This window comes from Periophthalmus magnuspinnatus, chromosome 11 (genome assembly GCF_009829125.3).
Source record: "Periophthalmus magnuspinnatus isolate fPerMag1 chromosome 11, fPerMag1.2.pri, whole genome shotgun sequence".
Taxonomy (NCBI): Eukaryota; Metazoa; Chordata; class Actinopteri; order Gobiiformes; family Gobiidae; genus Periophthalmus; species Periophthalmus magnuspinnatus.
Window position 1 is genome coordinate 31,550,961 of NC_047136.2, and position 17,788 is coordinate 31,568,748.

General features: G+C 44.0%; 1 protein-coding gene across 1 annotated transcript in view; it reads left to right on the top strand.

The window, feature by feature from the left end:
* The window catches only part of vps50 (VPS50 EARP/GARPII complex subunit), a 159,172-nt gene that overhangs the window by 12,850 nt on the left and 128,534 nt on the right, over positions 1-17,788 (top strand). Inside the window, exons 4-7 of the mRNA XM_033991520.2 lie at positions 3,255-3,326; positions 5,361-5,414; positions 7,218-7,288; positions 7,557-7,674. Of these exons, the coding sequence (XP_033847411.1) occupies positions 3,255-3,326; positions 5,361-5,414; positions 7,218-7,288; positions 7,557-7,674 (315 nt within the window). The remainder of the gene's footprint in view (positions 1-3,254; positions 3,327-5,360; positions 5,415-7,217; positions 7,289-7,556; positions 7,675-17,788) is intronic.

Consider the following 17,788-nt stretch of genomic DNA (forward strand, 5'->3'; position numbering starts at 1 on the left):
TTTGTTTTATTCACCCTTGTTTTGAGTAATCCTTTATTATTAGTCAATCTGCATCTCCGAAGCTTTTCAAGTTTTCAGGTCAGCAGCTCCTTTTACCTTCAGTTCATTAGAGATTGGTAACTTCTGGGCTGAAGTCTAATGAAGGTGTGTGGAGTTTAAAAACACAATGGAGCACTTCCGGTATTACCACATGACATCACAAAGTGGAACAAAGTGTTTTCTGTTTGAGAATTCAGCCTAAATATGCAGGATTTGTGTTTTAAACATATGTGAATGAAGCAAAACACAACTCCAGGACTGTTTGTTATGAGGAAACAACATCAGAACATAGAAAACAGCTGAATATGGGGCCTTTAACGTTCAAAAGCAGTACTCGTGTGGATGAGCTCTAGACTAGCTCATTCACTTGTTTGGGTTAGCACTGGTTTAGAACTGGATTTGGCCCACATCAGTACTGAATTTTGCTTGGGTCAGAATTGGCTTAGGGCTGGGTCTGTACTGGATGTGGACAGGGTCAGTATTTGGGATGGTCTATCGGTTATCGGCAACATCTGTATCAGCATTGGTCCGATATTGAAAATGTAGCTGATATTTGGCATCAGTGTATTAGTCCCAGTTTGTCCGCAGTGCATTAGATTTGTCTTTTTGAAAAGACAAATTTGTGAAAATATGAATTTATATCCCAGATATTGCAAAAGCAAAATGTTAGTTTGTAAACTTGTAAACTAGTCTGTAAATTTGGTCTGTACTAGATTTTAGAAACTTAATACCGATATTGGCTAGAACAGAAGGACAAATATTGGATATGGTATTGGGACTGGGTTCGGACTATATTTGGGTCTAGTTTAGGACCCTGTTCGTCTTGTTTTGTCCTGAATTTATCCTGTGTGAGTGACAGCCGCCCTCTGGCCTGCTCAGCTCTTCATTGATGGATTGTGTGGCTGTGCAGAACACTTCTGTGAAATCTCATTAGAATCCTAGGAGAACAGCTCTATCTGAAATGAGGCTCTCAGTCAAGAGGAACTTCATTACCGATCATCCTCTGGGCCACTGGTCTGTAACATCTGCTCAGGCTGGTTGGCTCTGCTTTAGTAAAACCCTGCCCCTCCCTCCACACATCTGCGGTGGAAGAGCTCTTAGTTTTGAAGTTGTTTTGCCTCATGTTTGTCATTATTATGATGAGAACTTTCGCTCATCACGAATAGACTCAATAAGATCATCAGGAAGGCTGGTCATGTTGTGGGGGAGGAGCTGGACTCTCTGACTGTTGTGTCAGACAGGAGGATGTTGACCAAAGTCAGGACTATTTTGGACTCTCCCCTCCACCCCCTCCACGAGGTGCTGGCCAATCTGAAGAGCTCGTTCAGCCACAGACTGTTACTGCCACGCTGCTCCACTGAGAGACACAGGAAATCTTTCCTGCCTGTCGCCATCAAACTGTTAAACTCCGTTCTCTAACCAAACACTTCAATACTCCAATATTCCACCTTGTACATAGATGTAAATAGTGTGTGATTTTGTGAGGTGATCTATTTATTTATTTTGTTTAACACTGACACTTTAGAAACACTGACACTTTATTTCTTATTGCATGACACTTTATTCTTATTGCACAAATTTTATTCTTATTTAAATGACTTTATTTTTATTCTTAAATTCTATCCTGTGGTTGTGGCATCTGGTAACTAAGAGAATTTCCCTTCGGGGATCAATAAAAGTGATTCTGATTCTGATTCTGATTCTGATTCTGATCATCCTGTCCTCACTCCCGCTCACTTTCTCCGGGCAGTGCCCACTGGTTACATTACTAAAATTCCCGTGTTGATTCTAAGGAAAAGGCCTGATATTTGATACTGGATTCAATACCCAATCATATCACGATACGATCATATCAATAATGATACTAAACAACTCTCCTTTTTATATAATGGCATATAATTTCAAGTATACCTGTTAGTGTTTTTTAAACAGACCTATTGTGCTTGTGTCTGCTATATGGTTATAATCTATGACACCTGTGGATTATTATGTTATAATGTATGCATTTTAAATCTCAATATTAATCTAAAATGAATAAAATTAATAAAAGAAACAAGCCTGCTCTCTGCGTTAGAAAACTGCTGTGCCCAATGAGAGCTGACGTCGCCGATTAAGAAAATAACGAGTAGTAGTAAGTACAGAGCAACGGCTGTGCACCAGTGGAAGTGAAAATGGGGATTGATTGGCAATATGGCATCTTGAAAATGAGCAATTAAAGATTACTCGGATATTCACAAATCACTCCAAAAATGACTTCAGAAGGTAAATGAAAAGAAATGAGAATGGTTAAAAGCTCTGACCATTTTGCAGAATAGACCCTCTTTAAAGGAGAGATACTGTGCAAAATCAATTTGAGTGTGTTAAGTCTGAAGGGAAAACCAGTGCAACTGTTGTTTTTCAAGTGATTTGTGCATGTTTGAGTAATCTTTACTCTCCTTCATACATGCCCTGAAAATTCCCCTACCCCCAGTGTATTTTTTTATAAGTTCTCATAAGCATAAAGTATGCTTCCATGACTGCTGGAAACATACTTAATTTATTCCTCAATGTGCATCATTTCTGCAAACTCGACTGTTGTTTCAACTCATCATTTACCTTCTGAAGTTGTATGTGGAGTGATTTATGCATGTTTGAGCAGTCTTTAATGTTTACTTTCAAAACACCATTTTACTGATTAATCCCCATGTTCACTGCCACCAGGACACTGCTCTCTGCTTACTCCATTCTCCAATAAAATGTTGTTAATCTGTGATACAAGTAGGATTCAGCAGTGTCACATAGTCATTTAGGTACAAATGAAAAAATAAAAATAAAAATCCACAGTTGGTTATTGTAATGTGCAGCTATCCATTGGAGATGCTGACAGCTGCACAGCTCTTTGTTGTGATGTTTATGGCGACGTCAGCTCCCATTGGGTGCCAGAGTTTTCAAGTCAGTCAACTTACTTCTTTCATTAAATCATTTTGGATCAATTGGAACATTTCAAATCAATGATTTGAAATGTTCAAATTATAACATAATGATCCATGGGTGTCATAGATTATATATAGCAGACATAAGCACGATGTCTTACTGGATATTGCCATGTGGTGTTATGCTAGTTCTGTTTAGATCAAGACCTACAGTTATTCAGGTTCAACTTTGTCCTTAAAGTGATATTTCTGCTTCTGTTGGTGAGTGGTCTTCTCATTGAGCATGTGTATGTGTTTGAACAGAAGCTGCCCCCGGAGCTCAACCCGCATGAGCTAGAGCAATACAGGGACAAGCTCAAGACACAGCAAGCTGCTGTAAGTATTAACATGACAATACATGACACTATCAGGGCTTGAGAGTACTAGTGTGAGTATGGGCTGATACTACAGTACACTTCAAGGGAATTTAGAGTATTGTTTGTCTGGTCACTTGGTGGTGGTAGACTACTGTTTGTCTGGTTACATGGTGGCTTTAGTGTACTGTTTGTCTGGTGATTTGGTTGGATTGAGGACTGAAGTTGAAACATTATTACAGTTTTCATTTGGTACAGATCATGTTTTCACCACACTCGCTCAAACTGACAGAACCAAGGGAGAAGAGAGTATACCCCTCTCCTGAGGTGGTGCTGTATCGCAAATAGCAAAATTCAAAGCAAAGTCTAAAGCAGTCCAACAAAGTGTGCAGAGTCCAACAAAGTGTGCAGAGTCCAACAAAGTGTGCAGAGTCCAACAAAGTGTGCAGAGTCCAACAAAGTGTGCAGAGTCCAACAAAGTGTGCAGAGTCCAACAAAGTGTGCAGAGTAGCGTGCGGAGTCCAACAAAGTGTGCAGAGTAGCGTGCGGAGTCCAACAAAGTGTGCAGAGTAGCGTGCGGAGTCCAACAAAGTGTGCAGAGTAGCGTGCAGAGTAGCGTGCAGAGTAGCGTGCAGAGTAGCGTGCAGAGTAGCGTGCAGAGTAGCGTGCAGAGTAGCGTGCAGAGTAGCGTGCAGAGTAGCGTGCAGAGTAGCGTGCAGAGTAGCGTGCAGAGTCCAACAAAGTGTGCAGAGTAGCGTGCAGAGTCCAACAAAGTGTGCAGAGTAGCGTGCAGAGTCCAACAAAGTGTGCAGAGTAGCGTGCAGAGTCCAACAAAGTGTGCAGAGTAGCGTGCAGAGTCCAACAAAGTGTGCAGAGTCCAACGCAGAATCTGACAAAGTGAGGTTGCACCAGTGTCTTATAAGTCTCCCTTCGTGGGAGTCTTGCATTCCTGTATGAAAGGAGGCTACACAGAAGAAACGAGACCAAAATGACCGGAATGTAGCTGCTATGCTCCCTCAGTGTGATAAATGGCATCTGCTGCATGGGAAACGGAACATTTTGTACCTTTATAAGAAAGTAAGCAATGTGTTATATTTGTATATTGTTCACAATTTCCCTGGAGCGGAGTAGGTCCAAAACAGCCACATATGTTTTGCCACACACGTAATAATGCCGTTTTTCTTTTAACACTGTTGTTTCATAAACACACTGGTCACAGACCAGACCGTCTCCTCTTCAGCCGCTGTCACTTCACTTCTGTGTCCAGATCCTCCATTTCACAGAAAAAACTAGCCCTGAAACTAGCTCACTGTTTGATTAAATGACTGCCTTTATTACTAACTAACATCTAATCACTAGAAACGTGAACCCAAAAGCAAGTTATTTTTAGAGACTTGTGTTGAAAGTTGTCATCTGCACATGCACACTCACTAGAAATCTCCTCAGATATCCAATTCCTCCATGAGTTTATCACGGGTTTATTCACTGCTGTTATAGCCTGCTGTGGTCCTTGGTACGCACGCGCAAGCCTCTAAAACAACTGGCTGGCCTCTCCAATTGTTAAAGCAGATGTTGACACCTTGCTCAGACTGCACCTGGTCCTTTTGCAACTGCGTTGGACCGGTTTAGTTGCGGTGTGACACTCACATGAGAACCGGAGGCTCTACTGTTGCGGTCACTGCCTTTGAAGCTGCACGCGCGAGACCACGTGTTCATGCGATAACTATTTATTAAGGGAAAAGGCTCGCAGCCTGCTCCGGCATCCAGCAAAGATAGAATCCAACGTATTTGAGCTGGAGCTCTGAGGCACCTCTGCGGCATCTCTGTGGCACCACCTCCGACTGCATGCCGTGCTGTCTGAGCTCCTCTCATATTTTGTAGTACACTTGCAGCCACTGGACCAGAGTTGCACTGCCTGCAGTCTGAGCCCAGGGTGAGAGTGTGGCACAGCCTCAGTAGCAGAGCACATACGAGTGAATGTCAAGAGTATGGAGGATGATTCCCACCTGCAATAGTAATAGTTGTGTTTTCTCAGTTGAAAATCTGCCCTCCGCAGGTTTCTAAGAAGGTGGCAGACCTGATCCTGGAGAAGCAGCCGGCTTATGTAAAGGTACAAACTATTTGCAAATTGTTTATCTGGTGCTTAAGTGGTTACTCAAATTGACCTAAAGAAATAATTAACACACCAGTTGAATGCTGTAAAAATCTGAGTACTCTCCAAGAAGACAGTGTGATTTAAAGAGGGGGTATGAAATGTAACATATTTAGATCACCATGTTACTTTTTATTATTTTGAAAATACTTTATCCAACAAAAACAACTTTTTAACCTGTTTTATAAGTTTCACTTTTGTTTTTGACCCTCCCTTTGATCCCTGTGTTAAGTACCTCCCCCTTCAGAGCTCTGTCACAACACAATCGGCATGCATCCCACTAATGAAACTACCACACCAGGCATCAGGTTTTTTGTTTTTTTTTGTATCATGTTTTTGTATATTTATGGAGAATTGTCATGTGGGAGCATGAATGCATAGGCTTGTGGGCTGAGCATTGCACAGAATCTTACAGCTAACCATGAGGAGGGTTAGCATAGAGCCTGGGAGAGATCACTAAAATACTCAAACATACATGGATGGAGCCTCTTCAGGCATGGTTTTGATGAGGGAACAAAGTTATAACATGGAAGAAAAAATACATTTTGCATAATACCCCCTCTTTAAACACAAACACTGGGTGAATTTTAACCCTTGGAAGATCGTATTGTCTGTGTGAAAAGAACACATTATGCTTGATTCTTGTGGCGTCGTTTAAACATGCTTTTGGTCCCCTTTTTGATAAGGATGTCACATTTTGTAACTTAAAATAATATCTTCATTTGGAGAATATACTCACTACACCTTTGTTTCCAATGAGGCATTTAGACTCTGGGCTCCATCCGCTGTCAGCAATGGAATGAAAAATTAGAAAGTAAACAACAGAAGCCCTTGTCCTCTCCGAATGCTATGCTAATACAGCCATGTGTTTGTTCAGAGTATGCAGAGTCCAGTGATGGGTCACAACAACATAAGTTTTAAGTCCATAAACCAACAATCTGGGCAAAGTGCAAACAGGAATTTTGAGGCGCAGAGAAGAGCCCTCTGGATTATTTAAATGAAACAAAATTTAGCATAATATGTGTTCTTTGAAGGAAATACATAATGATTACTGATGTCTTTCTTAAAGCCTATAGGGCACAGAGAGTCCAGGATCTGGGTGTGTGTTTTTGATGGGGACACTGTTTCCTCCCAGTTGTATTTTTAGCTTAGGTTTTATTGTCTGTGCAATCCCTCAGTCATCCAGGTATGATCCATAGCAGAAGAAAGTCAAATGGACAAAAGCTTTCGAGTGAACAACTTTTAGTTAGTGTTACTTTCAGCACTTCCCTTCAGACAGACATAAGGCAATAACCAGTAACTTGACCAGAACAGAAGAAACCACTTGGATGAGGGCGACATGTCTTCAGTGTAACAGTTTTGTCCCGTAACAGATTTGAATTTCTTCTGTTTTGTAAAGGTGCCAAAAACATGTTTAAAAGTGAGCGTATGTTTTTAGTGTGGACTGTTGTGAAGTGAGGTCTTCATCATTGATCAAAATACAATCAATAAATAATTATGATAAAGAAAATAATCAAATCATAAATAAATTATTATTGCTTTTTATTGATTTTTAACTATAAAAAAATGTACTTAATAAACACATTTGCCTAATTTTGCCTATGATGACAGCATTACTTTTTACTCAAACAGCATTAAAAAAGTCTTTAAAAGGTCTTAAATTTCACTTGCCCAAACCTAGAGCTATCCTGATCAACGTGTGTGTGTGTGTGTGTGTGTGTGTGTGTGTGCGTGTGCGCGTGCGCTTGCGTTTGTGGGCAGGAGCTGGAGAGGGTGACCGCTCTGCAGACCAACCTGCAGCTGGCAGCAGTCATCTGCACCAATGCCCGAAGGTAACGGCCCTATACGACCAACAGTGCTTTTACACTTATGCTGTGTCCCAATTCAACGGCTGCACCCGTCGAAGGGCTATGCTGACGAAGTGTGCAACCGTTGAATTGGGACACGGCATCAATATTTGTCATTGTAAATATACATTCAATAATCATGTAGACTAGGGATTGGCAAAGGAAGATAAATATGATATTGTTTACTTGGAAAAAAAAGAGAAGTGTTGCATACTAAAACCTTGCTGTAAATGTATCCTTTTCCTGTGTGAAGGCAACTGGGCGGGGCTAAGGAGGGCTTCACCGAGGCCTGCCTGGGTCTGTTGGCCAATCAGAGGAGGAGACAGCTACTGACCGGTCTGCTCAAGTCCCTCAGAACCATCAAGACCCTGGTGAGCAGCACACAGCCTAACCCAAACCATGACTAAGACATGACTAAGATAGGTCTAAACTAAAACAAAACCAATACACAGCCTGACCTGAAACAGGACTTAACCAGGGCTTAACATGGATTCAGCTAATACAAAGCCAACACAAATTCTCACCCAAACCACGACTTAACCAGGACTAAGACAGGACTAAACTAGCACAAAACCAACACAAAGCCTGACCCAATCCAGGACTAAGACGGGACTAAACTAATACAACACCAACAAAAAGCCGGACCCAAACCAGGACTTAACCAGGACTAAGAAAGGACCAAACTAATACAAAACCAACACAGAGCCTGACCCAAACCAAGACTCAACCAGGACTAAGACATGACAAAATTAATACAAAACCAGCACAAAGCTTGACCTAAAACAGGACTTAACCAGGACTTAACCAGGACTTAACCAGGACTTAACCAGGACTTAACCAGGACTTAACCAGGACTTAACCAGGACTTAACCAGGACTTAACCAGGACTTAACCAGGACTAAACTAATACAAAACCAACACAAAGCCTAAACCAACCCAGACCTAAGAGAGGACTGAACTAATACAGAGCAAAATCAAAGCCTGACCCCAACCAGGATTTAACCAGGACTAAAACAGGACTAAGCTAATAGAAAACCAACACACAGCCTGACCCAAACCAACACTTAACCAAGACTAAGACAGGACTAAACTTGGGGCGACAGTGGCTCAGTGGTTAGAGTGCTGGTCCCTCAACCCTAAGGTCGGAGATGGAGTCCCGCTCGGACCAAGTTCTGTCGTCGTGTCCTTAGGCAAGACACTTCACCCACATTGCCTAGTATGAAAGTGGTGTGTGCTTGAATGATAGGTGGTGGTTGGAGGGGCCGATGGCGCAGATTGGCAGCCTCAATTCCGTCACTCTGCCCCAGGGCAGCTGTGGCTACAATAGTACCTTACCATCACCAAGTGTGGAAATGAATGAATAATGACTATAGTGTAGCACTTTGAGAGGCTTTGAAAAGCGCATTACAAGTGTAAGCCATTATTATTTTTATAATTATTATTATAAACTTGTACAAAACCAACACAAACCCTGACCCAACCCAGGACTAAAATAGGACTAAACTAATACAAAGCCAACATGAAGCCTGACCAAAACCAGGACTTAACTAGGAGTAAACTAATACAAAGCCTGACACAAACCAGGACTTAACCAAGGCTAAGACAAGACTAAACTAACACAAAACAAGCACAAAACCTGACCTAAAACAGGACTTAACAATGATTTAACAAGAATAAATTAATATAAAACCCTCCCCGAACTGCCACCTTAACGTGGTGGAGGGGTTTGAGCACCCGAATGATCCTGGGAGCTATATTGTCGGGGGCTTCATGCATCACCCATGGCAAACAGGTCCTGGGAGACGGGTCTGACTAAGAGCGGTTCAGAAGCCCCCCATGAAAAGGAAAAGAACAAGGCCAGTTACGTCACCCGGACTGTCGTTACCGGGGCCCCACCCTGGAGCCAGGCCTGAGGTGGGTGCTCGGCAGCGAGCGCCTGGTGGCCGGGCCTTTCCCCACGGGGCCCGGTTGGGCCCAGCCCGAAGGAACAACGTGGGGCCGTCCTCCCGTGGACCCACCACCTGCGGGAGGAGCCATGAGGGGCGGGTGTGGAGAGATCCGGGCGGCAGTCGAGGGCGGGGACCTCGACGACCGGATCTCCGGACATGGAGACCAGCTCTGGGGACGTGGAATGTCACCTCGCTGGGGGGGAAGGAGCCTGAGCTTGTGCGGGAGGTTGAGCGTTACCGGCTAGATATAGTCGGCCTCACCTCCACGCACAGCTTGGGCTCTGGAACCCAACTTCTTGAGAGGGGTTGGACTCTCCATTTCTCTGGCGTTGCCCGCGGGGAGCGGCGGCGAGCTGGTGTGGGCTTGCTCATTGCCCCACAGCTCAGCCGCTGCGTGTTGGAGTTCACTCCGGTGAACGAGAGGGTCGCGTCCCTGCGCCTTCGGGTCGGGGACAGGTCTCTCACTGTTGTGTCGGCCTACGGGCCAAACAGCAGTGCAGAGTACCTGGCCTTCTTGGAGTCCCTGGGAGGGGTACTAGACAGTGCACCAACCGGCGACTCCGTTGTTCTCCTGGGGGACTTCAACACCCATGTGGGTAACGACAGTGACACTTGGAGGATTGGGAGGAACGGCCTCCCCGATCTGAACCCGAGCAGTGTTTTGTTATTGGATTTCTGTGCTAGTTACAGCTTGTCCATAACGAACACCATGTTCGAGCACAAGGGTGTCCATCGGTGCAAGTGGCACCAGGACACTCTAGGTCGGAGGTCGATGATCGACTTTGTTGTCGTGTCATCTGACCTCCGACCGCGTGTCTTAGACACTCGGGTGAAGAGAGGGGCTGAGCTGTCAACTGATCACCACCTGGTGGTGAGTTGGATCCGCTGGCAGAGGAGGAAGCCGGACAGACCTGGCAGGCCCAAGCGCATTGTGAGGGTCTGCGGAGCCCTCTGTCAGGGGGGTCTTCAACTCCCACCTCCGGGAGAGCTTCTCCCTGATCCCGGGGGAGGTTGGAGACATGGACTCCGAGTGGGCCATGTTCTCAACCTCTATTGTCGATGCGGCTGCTCGTAGCTGTGGTCGTAAGGTCTGTGGTGCTTGTCGCGGCGGCAATCCCCGAACCCGGTGGTGGACACCGGAAGTAAGGGATGCCGTCAAGCTGAAGAAGGAGTCCTATCGAGCCTTGTTGGCTCGTGGGACTCCTGAGGCAGCTGATGAGTACCAGCGGGCCAAGCGTGCCGCGGCTCGGGCAGTCACAGAGGCAAAAACTCGGGGTTGGGAGGAGTTCGGGGAAGCCATGGAGGAGGATTATCGGACGACCTCAAAGAGATTCTGGCAAACTGTTCGACGCCTCAGGAGGGGGAAGCAGTGCTTCACCAACACTGTTTACAGTGCGGGTGGAGAGCTGCTGACCTCGACTGGGGATGTTGTCGGGCGGTGGAAGGAATACTTTGAGGATCTCCTCAATCCCACTGTCACATCTTCCGAGGAGGAAGCAGAAACTGGGGACCCAGAGGCGGACTCGTCCATCACCCTGGCTGAAGTCACTGAGGTGGTTGGCAAGCTCCTCGGTGGCAAGGCGGTGGTCCCTCTGTATAAGAAGGGGGACCGGAGGGTGTGTTCCAATTACAGGGGAATCACACTCCTCAGCCTTCCCGGTAAGGTCTATTCCAGGGTACTGGAGAGGAGAATCCGACCGATAGTCGAACCTCGGATTCAGGAGGAGCAGTGTGGTTTTCGTCCTGGTCGTGGAACACTGGACCAGCTCTATACTCTCCATCGGGTCCTCGAGGCCTCATGGGAGTATGCCCAACCAGTCCACATGTGTTTTGTGGATCTGGAGAAGGCATTCGACCGTGTCCCTCGTCGTGTCCTTTGGGGGGTGCTCTGGGAGTATGGAGTCCGGGGCTCTTTGCTAAGGGCTGTCCGGTCCCTGTATGACCGGAGCAGGAGCTGTGTTCGCATTGCCGGCAGTAAGTCAGACCTGTTCCCAGTGCATGTTGGACTCCGCCAGGGCTGCCCTTTGTCACCGGTTCTGTTCATTATATTTATGGACAGAATTTCTAGGCGCAGCCAGGGGCCGGAGGGGGCCTGGTTTGGGAACCACAGGATTTCATCTCTGCTGTTTGCAGATGATGTTGTCCTGATGGCTTCTTCGAGCCAGGACCTGCAGAGTCCCTGCTTAGACTGTTGCCCCCGCGACCCAGCCCCGGATAAGCAGAAGAAAATGGATGGATGGATGGAAATTTATATAAAGCCAACACACAGCTTGACCTAAACCAAGACTTTACCAGGACTAAGGCAGGACTAAACTAATACAAAACCCACACACCCACTGACCCAAACAAGGGCTTAACGAGGAATAAGACAGGACTAAAATAATACAAAACCTACACACAGCCTTGACCAAAACCAGGACTTAACCAGGACTTAACCAGGACTAAACTAATACAAAGGCAACACAAAGCCTGACCCAAACCAGGACTTAACCAGGAGTAAGACAGGACTAAACTAATGCAGAACCAATATACAGCCTGACCCAAACCAGGACATAATCAGGACATCACCAGGACTAAACTAATACAAAACCAACACACCGACTGACCCAAACCAGGGCTTAATGAGGAAAAAGACAGGACTAAATTAATATGAAACCAAGCCTTGACCCAAACCAGGACTTAACCAGGACTTAACCAAGACTTAACTGGGACAATACAAAGCCAACACATAGCCTGACACAAACCCGGACTTAACCAGGACTACGATAGGACTAAACTAATACAAAACTAATACACAGCTTGACCCAAACCAGGACTTAACTAGGCCGTAACAAGGACTAAACTAATATAAAGTCAGCACAAAGCCTGACTCAAACCAGGCGTTAACCAGGTCTAAACTAAAACAAAGCCAACACAAAGCCTGACCCAAATCAGAACTTAACAATGACTAAACTAATACAGATCTAACACACAGCCTGACCCAACGCCCTTCGAGACAACTGTTGTTGTGATTTTGGGCGTTAGAAAAATAAATGAATTGAATTGAATTGAACCCACGACTTAACCAGGACATCACCAGGACATCACCAGGACTAAACAAATACAAAACCAACATACCGACTGACTCAAACCAGTGCTTAACGAGGACTTATACAGGACTAAACTAATACAAAACCAACACACAGCCTTGACCCAAACCAGGACCTAACCAGCACTTAACCAGCAAATAACCAGGACTAAGATAGGACTAAACATACAAAGCCAACATAAAGCCTGACCCAAACCATGACTGAACCAGGACTAAGACACAACCAGGATTTAGCCAGGACTAAGACATGACTAAAGTAATGCAAAACCAGCACATACCCTGACCCAAACTCAGACATTACCAGGACTAAGACAGGACTAAACTAATAAAAAACAAATTATGGCCTGACCCAAACCAGGACGTATCCAGGACGACACTAATACAAAGCCAACACAAAGCCTGACCCAATCCGGGACTTTACCAGGACTAAGCCAGGACTAAACTAATACAGAACCAACACACAGCCTGTCCCAAACCAGGACTAAACTAATACAAAGCCAATCCAAAGCCTAACCCAAACCAGGACTTAACCAAGACTAAGAAACAAATAAAATACAAAAGAAACACAAAGCCTGACCCAACCCAGGAATGAGACACAACTAAACTAATACAAAGCCAACATAAAGCCTGACCCAAACCATGACTGAATCAGGCCTTAACCAGGACTAAACTTATACAAAGTCAACCCTAACCCAAACCTGGACTTAGCCATGATTAAGGCAGGACTAAACTTATACAAAGCCTGACGCAAACCAGGGCCTAACCAGGAGTAAGACAGGACTAAACTAATACAAAACCAACACACAGCCTGACCCAAACCCAGACTTAACCAGGACTTAACCGGGACTAAACTAATACAAAACCAACATAAGGCCTGACCCAAACCAGGACATAACCAGGACATAACCAGGACATAACCAGGACATAACCAGGACTTAACCAGGACTTAACCAGGATTGAACCAAGTCTAAACTAATACAAAGCCAACACAAAGCGTGACCCAAACCAGTACTTGACCAGGACTAACGCACGACTAAACTAATACAAAAACAGCACACAGCCTTATGTAAAGTCAGAGTTAACCAGGATTAAGACAGGACTAGACTAATAAAAAAGTAACACACAGCCTCACCCAAACCTGGACTTAACCAGGACTAAATGAATAGAAAAACCAACACACAGCTTTACTCAAACCAGGATTTAACTAGGGCTAAGATAGGACTAAACTAATACAAAACGAAAACACAGCCTGACCCAAACCCAAACCTGACCAGGAATTAACCTGGACTAAACTAATTCAAAGCCAACACAAAGCCTGACCAAAACCGGGACTTAACCATGACTAAGACAGGACTAAACTAATACAAAACCACCACACAGCCTGACCCAAACCAGGATTTAACCAGGACTAAGACAGGACTAAACTTATACAAAGCCAACATGAAGCCTGACCTAAACCAGGACTTAACCAGGACTTAACTATGAGTAAATTAATACAAAGCCTGACCTAAAGCAGGACTTAACAATGATTTAACCAGGAATAAATTAATTTAAAGCCAACACACAGCTTGACCTAAACCAGGAGTTTACCAGCACTAAGACAGGACTAAACTAATACAAAACCCACACACCCACTGACCCAAACCAGGGCTTAACGAGGAATAAGACACGACTAAACTAATACAAAAACAGCACACAGCCTGATGCAAACTAGGATTTAACCAGGGCATTACCAGGACTAAACTAATATAACACCAACACAGAGCTTGACTCAAACCAGGATTTAATTAGGAATAAGTCAAGACTAAACTAATACAAAACCATCACACAACCTGACCCAAACCCGGACTTAACCAGATCTTTACCGGGACTAAACTAATACAAAACCAACACAAAGCCTGACCCAAACCGGGACTTAACCAGGACTAAGACACGACTAAACTAATACAAAACCAACACACAGCCTGACCCAAACCAGGATTTAAACAGGACTTAACTGGAAATTAACCATGACTTAAACAGGACTTAAACACGACTTAACCAAGTCTTAACTGGGACTAAACTAACACAAAGCCAGCACACAGCCTGACCCAAACCAGGACTTAACCAGGACTAAGACATGTCCAAACTAATACAAAACCAACACACAACCTGCCTGACTTAAAACAGGACTAAACCAGGATTTAACCAGGCTTTAGCCAGGACTGAACTAATACACAGCCATTACAAAGCCTGACCCAAACCAGGACTTAACCAGGACATCACCAGGACTAAACTATTATGAAACCAACCCACTGACTGACCCAAACCAGGGCTTAACTAGAACTAAGACAGGACTAAAATAATATAAAACCAACACACAGCCATGACACAAACCAGGACTTAACCAGGACTAAGACAGGACTAAACTAATACAAAACCAATATACAGCCTGACCCAAACCAGGACTTAACCAGTACATCACCTGGACTAAACTAATACAAAACCAACACAAAGCCTGACCCAAACCAGGACTTAACCACAGTTGAACTAATACAAAACCAACACAAAGCATGACACATACCAGGAATTAACCAGGACTAAGAAAGGACTAAACTAATACAAAACTAATACACAGCCTGACCCAAACCAGGACTTAACCAGGTTTAAACTAATACAAAGCCAACACAAAGCCTGACCCAAACCAGAACTTAACAATGACTAAACTAATACAGATCTAACACACAGCCTGACCCAACCCACGACTTAACCAGGACATCACCGTGACATCACCAGGACTAAACTAATACAAAACCAACATACCGACTGACCCAAACCAGTGCTTAACGAGGACTTATACAGGACGTAACTAATACAAAACCAACACACAGCCTTGACCCAAACCAGGACTTAACCAGGACTTAACCAGGACTTAACCGGCACTTAACCAGCAAATAACCAGGACTAAAACAGGACTAAACTAATACAAAGCCAACATAAAGCCTGACCCAAACCATGACTGAACCACGACTAAGATACAACCAGGATTTAGCCAGGACTAAGCACAACTAAACTAATACAAAACCAACACACAGCCTGTCCCAAACCAGGACTAAACTAATACAAAGCCAATCCAAAGCCTAACCAAAACCAGGACTTAACTAAGACTAAAACAAATAAACTAATACAAAGCCAACATAAATCCTGACCCAAACCATGACTGAATCAGGACTAAGACACGACTAAACTGATACAAAAATAGCAGACAGCCTTATCCAAACCAGGACTAAACCATGATTTAACTAACTAGCCAACACAGGACTAAACTAATACAAAGTCGACCCTAACCCAGACCTGGATTTAACCAGGACTAAGACAAGACTAAACTTGTACAAAGCCTGACCCAAACCAGGTCCTAACCAGGACTAAGGCAAGACTAAACTAATACAAAACCAACACACAGCCTGACCCAAACCAGGACTTAACCAAGACTTAACCAATATAAAACCAACACAAGGCCTGACCCAAACGAGGTCTTGATCATGACTACGACAAGAATAAACTAAAACAAAACCAACACACAGCCTGACTCAAACCAGGACTTAACCAGGATTTAACAAGTACTAAAACAGGACTAAACTAATACAAAACCAAGACACAGCCAGACACAAACTAGTACTTAACCAGGACTTAACCAGGCCTTAACCACGACTTAAACACAACTTAACCATGACGTAACTGGGACAAAACTAATACAAAACCAACACAAGGCCTGACCCATACCAGGACTGAACCACGGTTAAACTAACACAAAGCCAACACACAGCCTGACACAACCCAGGACTTAACCAATACTAAGCCAGGACTAAACTTATACAAAGCCAACACAACGCCTGACCTAAACTAGGGCTTAACAAGGACTAAGACAGGACTAAACTAATACAAAACCAACACACAGCCTTGACCCAAACCAGCACTTAACCAGGACTTAACCAGGACTTAACCAGGACTTAACCAGGACTTAACCAGGACTTAACCAGGACTTAACCAGGACTTAACCAGGACTTAACCAGGTCTAAACTAATACAAAGCCAACACAAAGCGTGACCCAAACCAGGACTTAACCAGGACTAACACACGACTAAACTGATACAAAAACAATATACAGCCTGACCCAAACTCAGACTTAACCGGGACTAAGACAGGACTAGACTAATAAAAAAGTAACACACAGCCTCACCCAAAACTGGACTTAACCAGGACTAAACTGGTACAAAATCAACACACAGCTTTATTCAAACCAGGATTTAACTAGGACTAAGACAGGACTAAACTAATACAAAACCAACACAAAGCCTGGCCCAAACCAGGACTTAACCACAACTAAACTAATACAAAGCCAACACACAGCCTGACCCAAACCCAGACTTAACCAGGACTAAGAAAGGACTAAACTAATAAAAAAAAACAAAAAACAAACAAACAAACAAACAAACTAATACACAACCTGACCCAAACCAGTACTTAACCAGGCCTTAACCAGGACTAAAATAATACAAAGCCAACACAAAGCCTGACTCAAACTAGGACTTAACCACGACTAAGCTAATACAGCTCTAACAGATAGCCTGAGTCAAACCAGGACAAACAACCAGGACTAAACTAATATAAAACCAACACACAGTACTTAACCAAGACTAAACTAATACAAACCCAAAACACAGCCTGACTCAAACCAGGACATAACCAAGACTAAACTAATATAAAACCAACACACAACCTGACCCAAACCAGGACTTAACCAGGACATCACCAGGACTGAACTAATACAAAATCAACAGACAGCTTTGACCCAAACCAGGACCACGGTTAAACTACTACAAAACCATCACACATTCTCACATAAACCAGGACTTTACCAGAACTAAGACATGAGTAAACTAATACAAAAACAGCACACAGTCCTAGTTAAGTCCTGGTTTGCATAAGGCTAAGACAGGACCCAACTAATACAAAACCAACACATAGCCTTGACTCAAACCAAGACTTTACTAGGACGACACCAGGACTTAACCATAACTAATACTAAGCCAATCGGGACTAAACTAATATAAAACCAACATACAGCCCTGACCCAAACCAGTACTTAACCACAACTAAACTAATACAAAGCCAACACACAGACTGACCCAAACCAGGACTTAACCAGGACTATGAAAGGACTAAAATAATACTGAACTAGTACACAATCTTACCTAAACCAGGACTTAATCAGGCCTTAACCAGGACTAAACTAATACAAAACCAACACAAAGCCAAATCCAGGATTTAACTATGATTAAAGTAATACAGATCTAACACACAGCCTGACCCAAACCAGGACTTAACCAAGACTAAGACAAGACTAAACTAATACAAAACCAACACACAGCCTGACACAAACCAGGACTTAACCAAGACTAAGACACG